Genomic DNA, 16,078 nt, shown 5'->3' with positions numbered 1-16,078 from the left:
ATGTGCAAATTTATTAATCTGATCACTACGTATGCGATGCTCGTGGTTGGTGACGCTACACCGGTCAGTCACGACAGCCAACGTTAGAGTCAACGCTAATCACGAGTGCGTCTAACGTTCCAAGCGTCGTTGTAAATCGGACACCTGATTAGCGCAATACAGGTATACTTATCGTTGTACTACGTGGTTTTATACCGAAGTGAGGTGTAGATTGGTCATATCTCTAGGAACGACACACATCTAAAGTGGCTGATAAGACTACGGTGCAGAACATGTATATCTAATCTTACGATACGTTATATCTCGCGCATACTCGCCTGTGCTCTATATATACTCTCACACTCTATATACTCTCATATACTCTATATCAGGGCCACTCTGTTAGAAAGCTGGCATTTCGTCCACCTCTTTCGCGAGGTACTGAACAAGTGAAGGATGCTTTCACAAAGACCGAGCGATGTAGCGTATAAGGTGCCAGACAGCCTACCGGGAGCCGAACTGGTAAACGTGTTCACCGGAAGTCAAAACTGCTTGCTATTGGCCGCTTGGCTATTTACTTTAGGCAGAACAGGCCACAAGGAGGTCTATCCTCCCGTGTCTCTTCACTTAACAAAGAGAGGCAACAATTAATTCAATACTGAATTAAAATTGACAAGGATAACTACGTACCTACAAGCCACGGATTAAGAAACCCGAGAGCCAACCCGCGATTCCGTGCATTCTGGCCGTGAAGGGCTCACAGCGACGCATATCGCTATACTCACTCTTTACAGGTCGGATTGAAGCGTGGAACAAACTCCTAAACCTGTTGTTGTGGTGAAAGATATGGGTGAATTTCAACATACCTATAGAGATAGAATAATGAAAGGCAGGGAGGCTAATCAGGACTGAGCAGTCCATGCTAGGAATGTGTACTGACATGAATGTGCTATATCATACTGATGTGCAGATAGTATTTCGTAGCTTTGGTGCATGTTTTATTTGGCTGTTCAGAGTTATATTGCCTTCCCTGTTGCGACCCTTAGTCGAGGATTTTCAGTATTGCAATACAAACCAAAGTAAATAAATAATATAATAAATAAGACAGCCAATCATGTTCGGTTCCCACTCCCAGCGATCAGCCGTGTGAAATTGGCCTCTTAAGTCAGACTGTAGCTATAACTTGCGCAAGGCTTGCTGGTCGTACATTGAAACGTATACCACACAGGGACCGACATCCAAGCGGCTCGAAGAAAAGTGGACGGTGCCCCCGCACGCCCAATTAAAACGTAGGCGTAGCCGTGACGTCACGTTGGCGTCGCGCCAATGAGGCGGTCACGCCTGGGCGAGGGGGGTAAAGCCTCCTCTCCGTGCAGGACTCGGCCGTTCCATCCCGTCCAGCCCAAAACCGGTGTCGTTTTGTTTCGCTTCGTTCCCGTCGTTCTGCTCTTCAGTCTCTGCCTTGGCTTCGGTGAGGTCGCGTTCTCGCGGGGCGCTCAGACAAACGCAGGCGGCAGCGGCGTTTCTCTCGCTTTCGTCCACAACAAGCAAGTCCGTGTAACCCGTGGTTTGTTCTTTGTTTCAACGAAAGAGGCACCATGGTCGTCAAGGTGAGTTGGTTTACCACCTAACGTATCATATAGTTGCTTAACCGCGCCCCTCTAGAGCAGTCACTCGAAATGTCGGCTGTCTCCCGCGACTAGATTTTAAGAGCTAGCAGACGAATCAGCCCTCTGTCGGTGAGAGGTACACCAAACGTTTGCACCAGAACATCGCTGCTTGATGCGAATGATTTCTCTCCCTCTCAACAACACGTCACGTAAGAAATTGCACATGTATAGTGGTCGAAGCAGGGCGCGTAATTCTGAAATTTCGGACCTAACGAAATTTACTAAATCGGCAAGTTTACGCAGGTGTGCCGAATGTACGGCTTTGTCTAAAAAAAGCAGACGACACTCTCGGCCTCAAGATGTGACGAACTAATTTCCCTGCGGAAGTATACTGTATAATAGCGTTCAATGGTTGAAATTTGTAGAATACACCATGACCTTGGAGGTGAAATCAACGCACTTTCCATGCATCAACTGCAACATCGAGATCGGTCGTTAAAGCAGACGATTTTTGAGTAATTTACAGCCTGAATAAAGGACCTCATTTTCACGGATCGTCGCGGAAGGATACTGTATGCGTTCGCGGTGCAAGGAAGTAGGTCACACCTGTCACTTTCGCTCAGCTTTTGCGGCTTCTGTCTGAAGTCTGGCTTCGCTGTAAAGCTATTTACACCTTCTAAAGAAAAATAAACAATGAGATTTCCGCAATTCAAAAATGTAGCAGCGTTCAAAGCAGTCAGACGGAACGCCTCTCGTCTGCAAAAGAGAAAGTTCTAGAACAAGGAATAAATGAATAATCTTGCATGATAGCAGAGAGGCCCTGAGGAGCCCCTATGGTTTTTTACGGGCACTATATCAGTTTGAGCGCTTAAGTTCGCTTTTTAAGTTTCGTGAATTCTTGTTTTCTTAGGCAGCACTTTACGTACTGCGATTCCAGAGCTCAGGGTAATATTTAATTAGATTTGTAAAAGTTGGCGCTAGGTTGATCTGCGCATGCAATGGTGTGCTTAAACAAACTTATTTAAAAATTAAATTCTGGGGCGTTACGTGGCAAAGCCACGATCTGATTGTGAGGCACGCCGTATAGTGGGGGCTTCGTATCAATTTTAACACCTGGGATTGTTTAACGTGCGTCTAAATCTAAGTACGCGAACGTTTTTCCATTCCTCCCCCATCGAAATGCAGTCGAACGCGCGACCTCGAACTCAGCCGCGCAACGCATAGTCACTATAAGCTACTGCGGTGGTTAAACCGTCAGAGAGTGCCGAGTTATATCCCGCCGATGTGACACGTCGACTCCCGTAATGTAGCTCATCTCAGGCATAAAGGGTGTACAGAAACTAACACTTCATTTTTCGTAACTACTACCTTCGTTGGCTGACGACGATGTATATATGCACTCGAGAGAGAGAGAGAGAGAGAGAAACGTGGTGGGAAAGGCAGGGAGGTTAAAGTTGTCGCTGGACGTACTCATTTTCACACCAGTGGTGTATGATGACGTGTTGTTTATTTCCAACTGTATGTGCATGAAAGCGTCAACTTATGCTAGAATGTATCAGTTTACAAATGCTACAGGGATGTAAAAAAATGAACTTTTACAAAAACTCGTCAAAGTTATACAAAACTGTGTATAGCTATGGTGTAAAACACGTGGACGAGAGAATATACGTAACAGCGACGTTCCCACATAGGGTGCGTATTTCAGAGCGGTCACGATGAACGGCAGGACCGAGAGATAGGGCCACTGTATCAGAGACGACCTCCAGCACTTGAAAAAATAAGCGATAACAGAGAGAGTGACGCTTTAACAATGTCAGCGTTAAGCGTAATCTCCTCGGCAGCGTTCGAACGTGCTACTTATTATTGGTATGCGAGTACGGTATGTATCCCCCCGTTTGGCTAAACTTTGGACCAAAAATCGGCGCTACATTTATGATGCGAAGAAAGGATAGATGTACAAGTAATTGTGTTTTTTTTCTTAGTTTTTATTTATTATTATTATTATTATTATTATTATTATTATTATTATTATTATTATTATTATTATTATTATTATTTTACGTCAGAACGTAACCTGTGTTGGTGATGGTTCAAATGGTGATGGCCCAGTATACGCTATATACGCTTCCGACTATTCCGCTTCTTTTCCGTTTCATTCGCAAAGTGTTAAATCCGGTGGCGTAGCAGCAATCTTTTAGGGGAGGTTGGGGGGGGGGGGGGACAATTGACCACCAGAAATAAAAAATTCTGGATATGCCACTGTATTCAACTGCCTAAAACCTAGAACTTGCATTCGAGATGACGCCAGAAGACAGTTGGATTTTTCTGACGCGCACTTCAGAGGTATATGTCAATTACTCGCGCCTTGGTTACCTAATCATCCCAAGACTTCAATTTCTATACTTCTCTTTTTCTAATCGACGCAACTGTCCTTCTTATGAAACTTCGAACATGTTTCAACCAGCACGTTAAAAACGTCGGCATCCACCGTGTCGTACTTTAGAGTTTCTTCCTGTTCGAAACGCTCACTGCTTTGTTCTACGATCGTTTCCTTTGCCATAGCAGTCCACAGGCTAGCTCGTACCGGCGAGGCCTTTGCTTTCGGTAAAAACAAAATGCCTCTAAAGCGCAGATACGTTTCGTCACGCATTCTGACGCGCGTTCTGTGCGGTTGTCTAATGTCGTACAAATCACACGAAGAGAGAGAGAGAGAGAGAGAGTAGGGAGGAAGGAAAGGCAGGGAGGTTAACCAGACTTCGTCCAGTTTGCTACCCTACACGTGGGGAGGGGGAGTGAAAGAAAGAGGAACCTATTAGGGGCTGAATGATTGCAGAGTGCCACTGTGAAATAGGACACTCGGACACAAAGAAAGGCCGAAGACGACCCTGGACCAAGTGCGTCCTATCTTTGTGTCCGAGTGTCTTATTTCACAGTGGCAATCATTCAAAATGTGCAACCAACTAGCCCCAACCTTAGCTGTTCTAGTTAGGGACAGCAAGCTGATGGAAATGCGATCGTACCGCTAAGCACGTGATGTTTCCGTGAAAAGAAGACAATCGAATTGTTTTACTTTTCGAATGAGACCTGGGCCGGGATGATGCGACAATTCTATTCCAATTATTTTCCTTTTCGCGCTTCGTCATTGGTGCGAGTGGCGCTCCTACGTCATCAGCAGCTGGGATTGGTCGGTCGTGGGCTGTGACAACACCACCTAGATAGCACGAGGCCTGTTCACTTCGATCCATGACGTCACGCTACCGGGCCTGAAATTTCCATTGCCAAGGCTGGCGCGACGAAAGCGGTGACGTCAAAATCACCACGGCTTACTCGGGAGCATCCCCATTAGATTCTATGGCAGTCGGGACGGGTAGCATGACGTCATAGATCGGAGCGAAATGCCTTGCGCTATCTAGGTGGTGTTGGCTGTGAACGATAAGAGAGGAATAGATTAGAGTGAAAGTAATCGCTACGTTATGCTAGCCCTGGGTCCTTAGCGCGTAATTTTGAGAATGGGTGCCCCCATGGACCCCTACACGGCACGACTTCCTTGCTTTACTTTAACATTTTTGAAGTTCACTCCGCCCCCGCTAGGCGTCACTCCAAGTGATATGCACTCCAAGTGATATGCACGCGTTCGCTTTGTAGCTGCTGCTACTGTAACTTCACCCCGTCTCGAATTCGCCGATATGTCGAACCTAAAACATATGCTCGCATTGACAAAAATATGTTGAACGAAACAAAGAGCGAAAACACCGTCAGAAAAGGATAAGGTAAAATTTCAAGGCATTTCGGCTTCCGTATGAAAGCCTTGTTCACGAAACGTTCTAAAGCATCGTAACCTAACCTTTTTTGGTCGGCGTTCTTCGCTTTTTGTTTCGATCAACATGCTTCCTCCCGACCAGACGAGATGTCGTCAAAGGATCGATTTCATTGGCAAAAATAAAAGCCGTAAATATCTGAAAAAAAGAAAGAAAGGCAAGCCATAGGTTGCCTCATAATGACGCAGATATATTTTATCCTCAAGCAATTTCCGAAATGTTTTTTTTAACCAATTTGTTCGCCTATTACAAGAAGGTTAGCGTACAGATTAACAACCTTTAGTTCAAGGTTTACTGAACCGCGACAGCTCTAACGGAGGGCTTTGCTAATGGATGAGACTAGACGAACATGCAACACAAGATTCCACACGGCACAGCTTTATCCACCGTCGTACACAGTAGCGAAGACTCAAGGCGACATCCGCACACGAACAAGGACTAACTTATGCACGCGGACATGCAGTCTGGTTCTATTCTCTCCCCCCCCCCCCCTTTTTTTTTTATCATTCTCTCCGACAACAAATCGTCAAAGCCGAGGACGACGTACACAAAACCGCGTGGCGCGCCTCAAAGGGACGGTTGTACGCGCGTAGCATCCGGCCGGCACGGAAGAACGGCGCGCACTTCGACTTCGACTATGTAGGCACCCAGTCACGACCACCAACCCCCCAAAAAACACCATAAACACAAATACACACACTCTCGTAGACACGCGCCATGCACGCACCAACGCACGCACAGATACACGAACGCGTGTTCTGAGGCTTGTTCAGCAATAAGTGCCTCGGGCCGACCTTCGATCGTGACGCCGCCCCGCGGACGAGGGACGCGTCTGTGGTACGTGATTCGTCGCCACGTTGCTCACGTTTCACATCTGCGATGGGTGTGGACGGGACACGATGTGCGGCCCGACGCACGGAGCCCACTGAGCTAACTGCTGCGGTCAGCCGAAGGTGACGGTGTTCAGGCGCACACGTTTGACAAGCGCGATATATCAGTGCGGATAGCGTAAATTTCGGTGTTCACGGCGTATATTTATAGCATGGCGCTATATCTGTAATAAAATTAGATTAATGACCGTTTAGCAATTTATTTTTATTTATTTATAACATACTGCAGGCCCCAGTAAGGGCCCAGGCAGGAGGGGCGTATATAGGTAGCATAGAAAATCAAAGATACATAAATACAAAAGCAAATATACAGTTAGATTGAACAATAATACAATTCAACAAGTAGATGTGAAACACAGCGCGACATAAGTAACATAAGATTTAAGAGAACAAGCAACACTACATATACACAACAATATTAAAAGAGCTCATAATATATTAGCACATTTCTATACTATACAAAAGGAACAGAACACATTTAACATCTTAATTGTTCACTAGCGTCAATGCTGAATAGATGTGGTACAGGTAAGTTGTTCCAGTCTGATATGGCACGGGGAAAGAAAGAATACTCGAAAAGACTAGTTGTCGTGAGAAAGGCGTTGGAGATTCAGCATGTCGATGCATTTTACGGCGCGCTACAAGTGACTTTATAGAAGGGTGTGGGCTACGCATCGGTTTTCCGCGAGTATTAAGCAGGAACAGTGCTCCGAGATTGCTACTGCGCTCACATGGGTATAAGAGCTTGGACTATGCGTTGTATTAGGGTAGTCCGAGAATGGAAACGAGAAAAATGAACCCCTCACAGTTGTCATTTTTTTTTTCGTTTTTTTTTTCGAACGCTCGGACGTCGGTGCTGATTATTCGAAAACTCGAAATTTCGAAAACTTGAAAATTTCGCAAACACGCGTACACAGACTAAAACCTTGTAAGAACAAATCATTTCAGACTGGCTTCATCGTTTTTTCTAAATGAAGTCAAACTGCTGGCGAAGTGCTGACAAAGATGCATCAACGTCTGTTTCGCTTATAAATGTAAGTGCGAATACAGTGGTGACTTTGTACCCCGCCCTCTTTTATCGCTCCACCCATATGTGATGTTCGCTGACTCGCCTAATTTTCATTCCTAAGGCGGAGTTTCCACGGCGGCCGCATTTCGATGGGGGTGAAATGCGAAAACACCCGTGTACTTAGATTTAGGTGCACGTTAAAGAACCCCAGGTGGTCCAAATTTCCGGAGTCCCCCACTACGGCGTGCCTCATAATCAGATCGTGGTTTTGGCACGTAAAACCCCATAATTTAATTTTAAATTTTAGTTTGTTTCAAGTACAAGATGTTCGAATCCATATATCATTGTCTCAACTACTCCTCCCTGAAGGTAAGCGCGTAACCATACAAGCGGATCCCCATTTGATTGAGGATGTCGATGAATCTGACTCCTCTTTGTTGGTTTGGCAAAAAATCAAGTCGGGTAGGCTGACCACTTCTTGAAACAACAGGTTACGCTGTAGTTGAGTGGCACTCCAATCTCCGCTGTTTTTCCTTCCTTATCTTCCTTCTCCATTGCTTTTCGTTATTTTGTTTATTTCATGCATAGCAGGCCCTTATGTGGACCATTTTCCCCACTGCTCATGATTTAATAAACAAGAACGACAGACGTGCAATTGTTAAAGAGACGCTAAAAATATCAAGCTGATCTGTTTACCAGAAAGGACTCTTACCGTGAGAAGATACTTGGTAAGCGAGAAAAGACGTCGTTACAAATGCAAGCGACGGGTGGCGACACCACAGTAAAGTTCTCGTATTAGCCGCCGCGATGTCATGAATTTTGACGTCACGGGTTACACGGTAGGGGGATGTTTGTATTCCATTCTTCTCGACCGCAGTTAATTTCTTATCAGCAAAGATGGACTACATTGCATTCTAGAGGAGCAAACGTCTGCACTTTGCAATTTTCAAAATGTTTACTGAGCGACAACGGCCAAAAAAACAAAAACAAAAAAAGAAACTTTGAAATCTATGACGTCACACTGCCGTAGCAGTGCCGGGGTTCCGGCGCGAAATTAAAAAAAAAAGTTGTCGCAGTTTCACCTGAAAGGTGAAGCATCAATTGCGATAGCAAATTTGAAGAGAGCTATACGGAGTAATGATATCAACTTTATCAGCTGTATAAACTTGGACATGCAGCAGCACCGGCAACACGCAGAACTGTTGTCGACGCCGTCGGCGTTTTGCCCGCGTTCGCTCAAAATGCGTGCGGCGTTGGTGACTGTTGCCGGAGCCTCTGATATAAATAGGCACTTGGTGCCGCAGCTAAACGTCACCTCCCTTCCCTCCCCCTCCCCCCACGGCCTTTTTTGCGTCGGAAGAAGGCACGTTTGCTCTACATATATGGTGATTGTAGAGGAGGAAAGAGACGCCTACTTCTGCAGCCCTTAAGGGAGCACAGAGTGGAACGCGCGTTTGTTCTCCGCCGTGCGTTCACTCCCCGTGAAAGCGCGCGTCCCTCGCGCCCTTTCACTCGCACATACAGCGTTCGGCGCGCGGCGACGATTTCATTTCCATTGACGTCATACGGAACCTCACGGCGACGCCGACGGCAGAAATCTGCTTTTGAGTGTCCATATAATTGCTATCGCAATAAAAAAAGAAATGAAACCCTGATTTTCATTTTCACATCAATAATCAAGATATTGCCGAGGAATTAACGAAAGTAAAATTCTGAAAGACTGATTTATTAATATAAACTGATTTAGTGTTTCTATTCAGTGTCGCTTTACATCGAAAAAAATACCCAGTTGACGGCGTTTGGCGACCTTGGAACTCACGGTAGCTCTCGCTTCGAAAAGCGGGAAACGGGCAGTGCTTATACACGCAGTCACACACGTACGGCGTTCCATCCTTGAGTAAAGCCGCACGCACGCTCTTCATCCGAGACATGTGTAAACACTCTCGAATCGCAGCACGGCGCTGCGGCGGTAGAGGAGACCGCGTACTGCCGCTCGCTAAACAAAGGAGGCGCGGTCTTGCAAACGAGACGCGACACAGAGCCGCGACTTGTCTTGGCTGAAGCCAGGGTGACAGGCAACGGGACACGCCCGGTTACTCGTTGCGTCCAGGGCGGAATTGAGTCGTCAAAGGGTTTCGTTTGTGCGATATCCTCGTTGTATGCGTGTCAGTAACTCGGCCTTCGCGTGCCTTCCAGCGCGGACTGAAAAAAAAAAAAAAAAAGTAAGACGCTTTTTACTCGATAGCGCATGCTGCCCCCTGGCGGGATGTAATCGGAGCAGACGTGCCACGATCCGTAGTCAATCCGAAGCCGTTGTATGCTTAATTGCGCAACAACCGGGAATGCGCGGACGACGACACAATAGAGAGTTTCATCTTGTCCGTAGACGTATTGCCATTTGGTGGAGCACCAGGTTAACGGAGAGGTGCACTGCATCATCACCACTGGTCACGACATCTTGTGACGCGGAGTTTGACCGCGAGGACACACACTGAAGGGACCCACCATATTATACTTAACTGTACTTAACTGCTGGCGTAAAGCTTTTTTTTTAGCGACATGATCGATAACGTGCATTTCTTGCATTTCTGCTGGTACATGCATGTTAGAAAAAAAAAAAACAAAAAAAAAACAACAAAAAACATGTATAGCATACCTGAGTAACTGAAGCCGGCTAGGTGACCGTTTGCCACCGCCCCGTTTCAAAGGGGTTTCAGTAACACGGTAATCCGTAAACGGTAAGAAGTTTACGGACAACAAGCATATACATACATACATACATACATACATACATACATACATACATACATACATACATACATACATACATACATACATACATACATACATACATACATACATACATACATACATACATACATACATACATACATACATACATACATACATACATACATACATACATACATACATACATACATACATACATACATACATACATACATACATACATACATACATACATACATACATACATACATACATACATACATACATACATACATAGAGACAGAAACATTCAGTTTTAGGAAGTACTGTTTACGCTATGAGAAAAGAGAGCACGTGTCTTCGCGTATGTGGGTCATGGACTGGCCTAGCCGTATGGCGCCCCCTCACTCGTGCCTATATAGTATAGCGTTACCAATAAGAGGCGTCCATTGTTGCAACTTCGCTCGAGGGTTTGACAACACACGACGTCTACGGCTCACCGAAGCGGGGTGTATCAAATGCCTATTTCTGGCTGTCTTTCTTTGCTCGTAGTTAGATCAGTTATGTTGTCGCTTCTGAAGACATCATGCAGCGCACGTCCGCTGGCAACCGTGATTTCTTCCCAGTTTGGCCCGATAACTACCTGTCCCACGCAGAATAACAAAAAGGAATACAAGGGATATATAGATAGGGAGATAGGTAGATAGATAGATAGATAGATAGACTACCTGCAACATGTGAAAAAGTTAGGAAACTTGCGTTCGATAAATAAATTGGAATAGTGAATCAATTTCCTCTTTTTTATTTACCAGCTCACTTACTCCAGAAGTGCCGCTCAAAAATGTTTAATAATAGTTTGATATTCTAAGTGCGCATTTTACTCGGGCTGGTGGACATGGGAAGGCGTACGAATACTTCAATTTCATGTCTAGGAACAGTGCAGTGCATAATAAACATAAAACAAATAAACCGTATGATGCCAGCATGAGTGGAACCTGGACCAACAAAATCAGAGAAGAAATTATTAAATAAATAAATAATAAATAAATAAATGACTAAATAAATGAATAAACAGGAAATGTTTTATGGTGGCATGCACCTAAAGCAACAGCTGATCTGACGACAAGATCAATAACGATGATGACGACACAATAACGGCAATGATGGCACGACAGGCGACGAAAATGACAAGGGCGACACGATGGCGGCCCAATTACTGTGATAGTCGACTACGATGACACCCAACATGATCTACAGGCACGATGACAGTGGCAACAAGATGAGGACATGATGATGGCCTACGGCGACGCGAATTTAAGGTTCCCATACATCGTGTATCCGACAGCCAATCCTGGGTGGGGGCCGTTTTAGATGCGAAGCAGCTTATGGCGGGGGCTTTGTCCGTCCCTCCCGCGGTGTCCCACCCCACAGCGCATGCACGTCCCCTCCCCCTCTCTCTTCTCCCCTACGCTTCCCCCTTTATCTCCTCTAGGAATCCGGAGCGGCGCGCACGACAGGTGGTGCGACAGCTGCTTACTCCGCTGGGGGCGCCACGGTAGTTCCGCGGTATGAAAATGACGGAGCGCGCGCGCCTCATTCTCTCTCCTGTGCAGCGCCGCGATGAGCGCTCGGGCCGCTGCCGCGAAACCATCTCCCGCTCATGCTAACCATCTCCCTGCTGCTTCGCATTCACACATGGTTCCCTTTAGCGGGAGATGGAGTAATTTTTTTCTTTACGACGACATCCTGTGGCACTGAGATGACACGATGACGTCAGACATGATTAAAATAAACACGATAGCGATACCTGAGACGAACGCCACCAAATTTGGCTGAAGCGCGCTTAACCGCCATGGCCTGTGAAACACCAGAGTGGCAGTTTGGGCACGTTGGTAATTCAGAAGAACGTTAAAAAGCGCGAAGTGGACACGGACGACAAAGGCAGACATACACACACATGATTGTGTACATGTGATTGTATACATACATACATACATACATACATACATACATACATACATACATACATACATACATACATACATACATACATACATACATACATACATACATACATACATACATACATATATACATACATACAGTGTGTGTGTGTACGTGCCTTTTTCTTCCGTGTCCAGTTCGCGGGGCCGCGTGTCGCTGAAAATCCGGCGTCGGAGTGGGCGCGGGCGCGTCGGCGTCGTTGGCGGAAATAATCATCCCGAACCACCCCGACCACGCAGAACCTCCACGTTGCGCAAGCCTTTAGTGAACAAAAATTGAATTTCTCAAAGTAAAATCCGTCAGAAAAATCCTAAGTATACGACTTGACCACAACCTGCAGACGTGATAGCGACGGATTGTAATTTGAATATACGAGAGAACTTAATTCAGTTGCCGGGAAGCCTGATAAGCAGCCAGGGATCTTTGAATGCTATCGCGTTCCACCCTTAAAGGCGAAGCTTAAGCGCCCTCCAAATTTTTGAACATCATTCTGTAAGACACGCATAAACAAACAACTAAACGCGCAAATAGGACCACCATGAGCAAGCCCCCACTTCATTCCCCGTTTTTGACGCCCGGTCCCAACTAAAACGCGGAGACGGCAAAGAAGTCGCCGGGCAGCTGGACCTGCCGCACACCCACCACAACCGTCGGCGTGCTCGCCATAAGCGTGATACTGCAGCAGGCGAACTTCAAGTCACGTCCATGCGCGATCAATTCACGTATAGGCGGTCCCCTTTCCCCGCCCTTTCTTCTCGCTTTCCCGGCGGTGACCCGTGAAACCCGCGACCTGGATGCATGCTGCGCTGTTGCTGCACACACACACACACGGGGCGTGCAGGTTGTTGCCCACGGGGCGATGGAAAAGCCGCGCGCAACGGAAGCTCGCGTTCTCCCCCGCCCCAATGATTTGCTGACTGCTTTGGACAGACCCGCGGCCAAGACCCAGTTCGGGAAGTGGCGAAGCGCGAGACGCGACTGGCTTACATAGTGGCCGTCGATTTGCGCAGCGCCGGTCAACCGTGGGCTATATACATTTGCTTGCTCTCAGCAACACGATTAAAGCAGCTGTGGATCGAGCGCAGTGATTTTCTTGAACGTTCTGGCTGTGGCGTATTTGGAGATTCGCAAAAGGGCTACGCTAAATCATGGTTCGCAATCGCAAGAAAGGACTTACGCTATAGAACAGTTCGTAAGAGCAAAGGCCAGCAACTCGTGATGACGGACATGTTATTAGCGAAGCCAGTGGCAAGCAAGCAGTTATACAAACAAAACACTTCGTCAGTTCACCCCGGTTTATCAAAGGATCTAAGCTTCCCTCGGCTGTTGCAATCGCTTTGCTCGGACAGCTGTGTGGTCGAGTACAAACATCCTTTCTTTGAAATACATTCCGTAACTGCTACTGGCAGATTTATAGGGGACGACCTGGTTCCCCAACCCCGAGACATGCCGAACACTTGAGCGCTGACAGAATTTAACAAAAGAGTTCTTGCCGCTCCTTTCCTCGACCGACCCACAAATCCGGACCGGCTTGCGAGTCGGCGCGACGCCATGGTGATCGTGTTATAACCTCGCCGATCGCTACAGGACGGGAGCACGCCCCAACGCCACCACATAGGGACACGCGCTGAAAGAAGACGCGAATCGCGAATACGGACCCCGGGCCCGCATCCACATGGCCGCACTGTTCGTCCACGAGAGAAGCAGCTAGCAAAGTCAATAGGGGTCGTGCGAGCAACGGTCTCGTGATGCAGGTTCGGGGATGACGAAGAAATTCCATCCACCCTATGAGCTTCAGCTCTTTTCTCACATGCCATAATGACCATCACAATTACTGTTCACCGCAGCTACGCGTATCAGAAAGAGCTAGATAGACGTAAAGGGGATATAGACATGTAATGTCGCGGAATTCGAGCACACGGGAAGTTGCTCACGCAACCGCAAAGCCGCGACGTTATACATGGGACGGGTGATGGGCGAGGGGGGTAGACCGACTACCGTCGGCCAAGACCCAGATTCGGCGCCGATCAAAGACAATGGGGGTCTGCGCTCATTACGGCGCGATCTCTCACAGCTCCGTCTATCCCGCAGCAGAGACGACAGTGACGACGCCGACACGTCGGCTATAGCGTTGCAGTATAACTCCGCGCATAGCGCGTCGTCAGATACGAGTGGGGCGCTCCTTGAAGACGCGCCGGGCCGCCCCCCACCTTGTTTTGCTTCGCGTGCCCGTGAGTGGGCAAGTGTGGCTCGCATCGCTGATTGGAGTCTTCACCCCCGACCGAGGACCCCCGACTGGGGTTCTTCTTGCGTCTTATAAAAGCGGAGCGGCCGCCCTTGTAGCGGCTTCAGCAGTTGGCTGCTGTGTGCGGACGGATGTACGAGTACGAGTGGTTCGTGCGCGACACTCGCTGCAGCTTCAGAGTCGAGGTAAGCCAGCAGTCCGGTGCTATACGTGCCGTGAAGTTCCCCACAATAACCGCTAGGGGAAACTTTGGCGCTAATGTCTCTACGGGAGCTGCAAGTGTGCATGGTGGTTCGGTCCGCACGAAAACGGTGGTTAGCACGTGGATCTGCCCAAAACGTCGGCCTTCTGGCTTCAGATAGGGTTTATTCAGATAGACAACATAGTGCGCTACAAGCGCCATCAATTCGCAATGATTACGCACGTGGGCGGAGCCTAATTTCCTTGATGTGTGGTTAAAATACTAGGACTGTCTGAAAGTTTGGAATGATAAATTGCCATAAACAAAGTCACAAAAAAAAGAACGTTTCAAGACGGAAGTACGGAGATTAGACAAATGCATGTACTAATCGTCATGGCCGGAACTTTGACTGGGTCGGTGTATGCTTTATTAATTTTTGTAGGAAACACTTTGCTGCATACGTGTCACGTTGGCTCAATGGTTATGGCGTTCTCCTGGTAGCTGAGCACGTAATCGCGGGTTCGAATGACGGCACCAGTGCCCGCATTTCGATGGGGGCGAAATGCAAAAAAAAAAAAAGAAAGAAAAAGAAAGAAGGGCGCTTGCGCACGTAATTTTAGGCTCACGTTCAACAACTCTAAGTGATCGAAATCAATCCGGAGCCCTACACAATGACGTCTCTTTAGAGCACCAGCGTCGTTTTGCGGCGTTAAAAAGCACAGTGAGGTGCTGACGGTTAATAACTTATTCAAGAGTTACAATTGGGCAGACTGGGGGAGGGGGGGGGGGGCGATATGACATGGCGAGAACATCGTAAAGACGACGAAAAAAAAAAGAGATGTTAGAAACCGGACAAAATTAAGTCCTTGTGTCTGTATCCGTTTCTTAACTACCTCGCCATATAGCGTATTTTTAACGCGCAGTTTAAGTAATGTTTGACTGCGCAAATTTTGTAATGAGAAGTACAAGGACATGCTTGTAGGCTGCAAAGTTTCACTGCACCATAAAGTCGCCAAGAAACAAGTTTTATATAGCGGTGACTTTCCCCTATAGGTCCTCTGCATTGTTCGTTGATATAGGTGTGTTCAGTCCTGTGTTAATCGAATCCAAATAAATTATGGGGTTTTACGAGCCAAAACCACTATCTGATTATGAGGCACGCCGTAGTGGGGGACTCCGGATTAATTTGGACCACCTGGGGTTCTTTAACGTGCACCTAAATCTAAGTACACGGGTGTTTTCTGCATTTCGCCGCCATCGAAATGTGGTCGCCGTGGCCGCTATTGAATCCCGCTACCTTGTGTTCAGCAGCCCAACACCATAACCGTTAATCGAATCCAACCTATGTTTGAACTTTTTATGATCTCATAATTCCATCCAACCCTTCACCGTCCTGCACTGCATCTTCCTTCCTTTGGCACTGGATTATGTTACTCTAGCAAACTGACGATTACCTGTTCAAAGCATTATGTCCAGCTAGATGACTTTTTCTTAAACTCAAGTAGAATATCACCTACCCGCTCAATTTCGCAGCTTGTTTTACTTACTGTTCATAATGAGAAGGCTAGGTGCGAGGAAACCATCGATCACCTATATAGTGTATCTGTTTTCG

General features: G+C 47.0%; 1 protein-coding gene across 2 annotated transcripts in view; it reads left to right on the top strand.

Annotated features, from left to right (window-relative positions):
- The first annotated feature begins 1,372 nt into the window (after window positions 1-1,372).
- Window positions 1,373-16,078, top strand: part of LOC119463895 (uncharacterized) — a 148,685-nt gene continuing 133,979 nt past the window's right edge. For both annotated transcript variants that reach the window (XM_049656321.1, XM_049656320.1), the window contains exon 1: window positions 1,373-1,589. In XM_049656321.1, the coding sequence (XP_049512278.1) occupies window positions 1,578-1,589 (12 nt within the window). In that variant the 5' untranslated portion in view covers window positions 1,373-1,577. The remainder of the gene's footprint in view (window positions 1,590-16,078) is intronic.

This window comes from Dermacentor silvarum, chromosome 9 (assembly GCF_013339745.2).
Source record: "Dermacentor silvarum isolate Dsil-2018 chromosome 9, BIME_Dsil_1.4, whole genome shotgun sequence".
Classification (NCBI taxonomy): domain Eukaryota; kingdom Metazoa; phylum Arthropoda; class Arachnida; order Ixodida; family Ixodidae; genus Dermacentor; species Dermacentor silvarum.
This window is presented reverse-complemented; position numbering and strand designations above follow the sequence as displayed.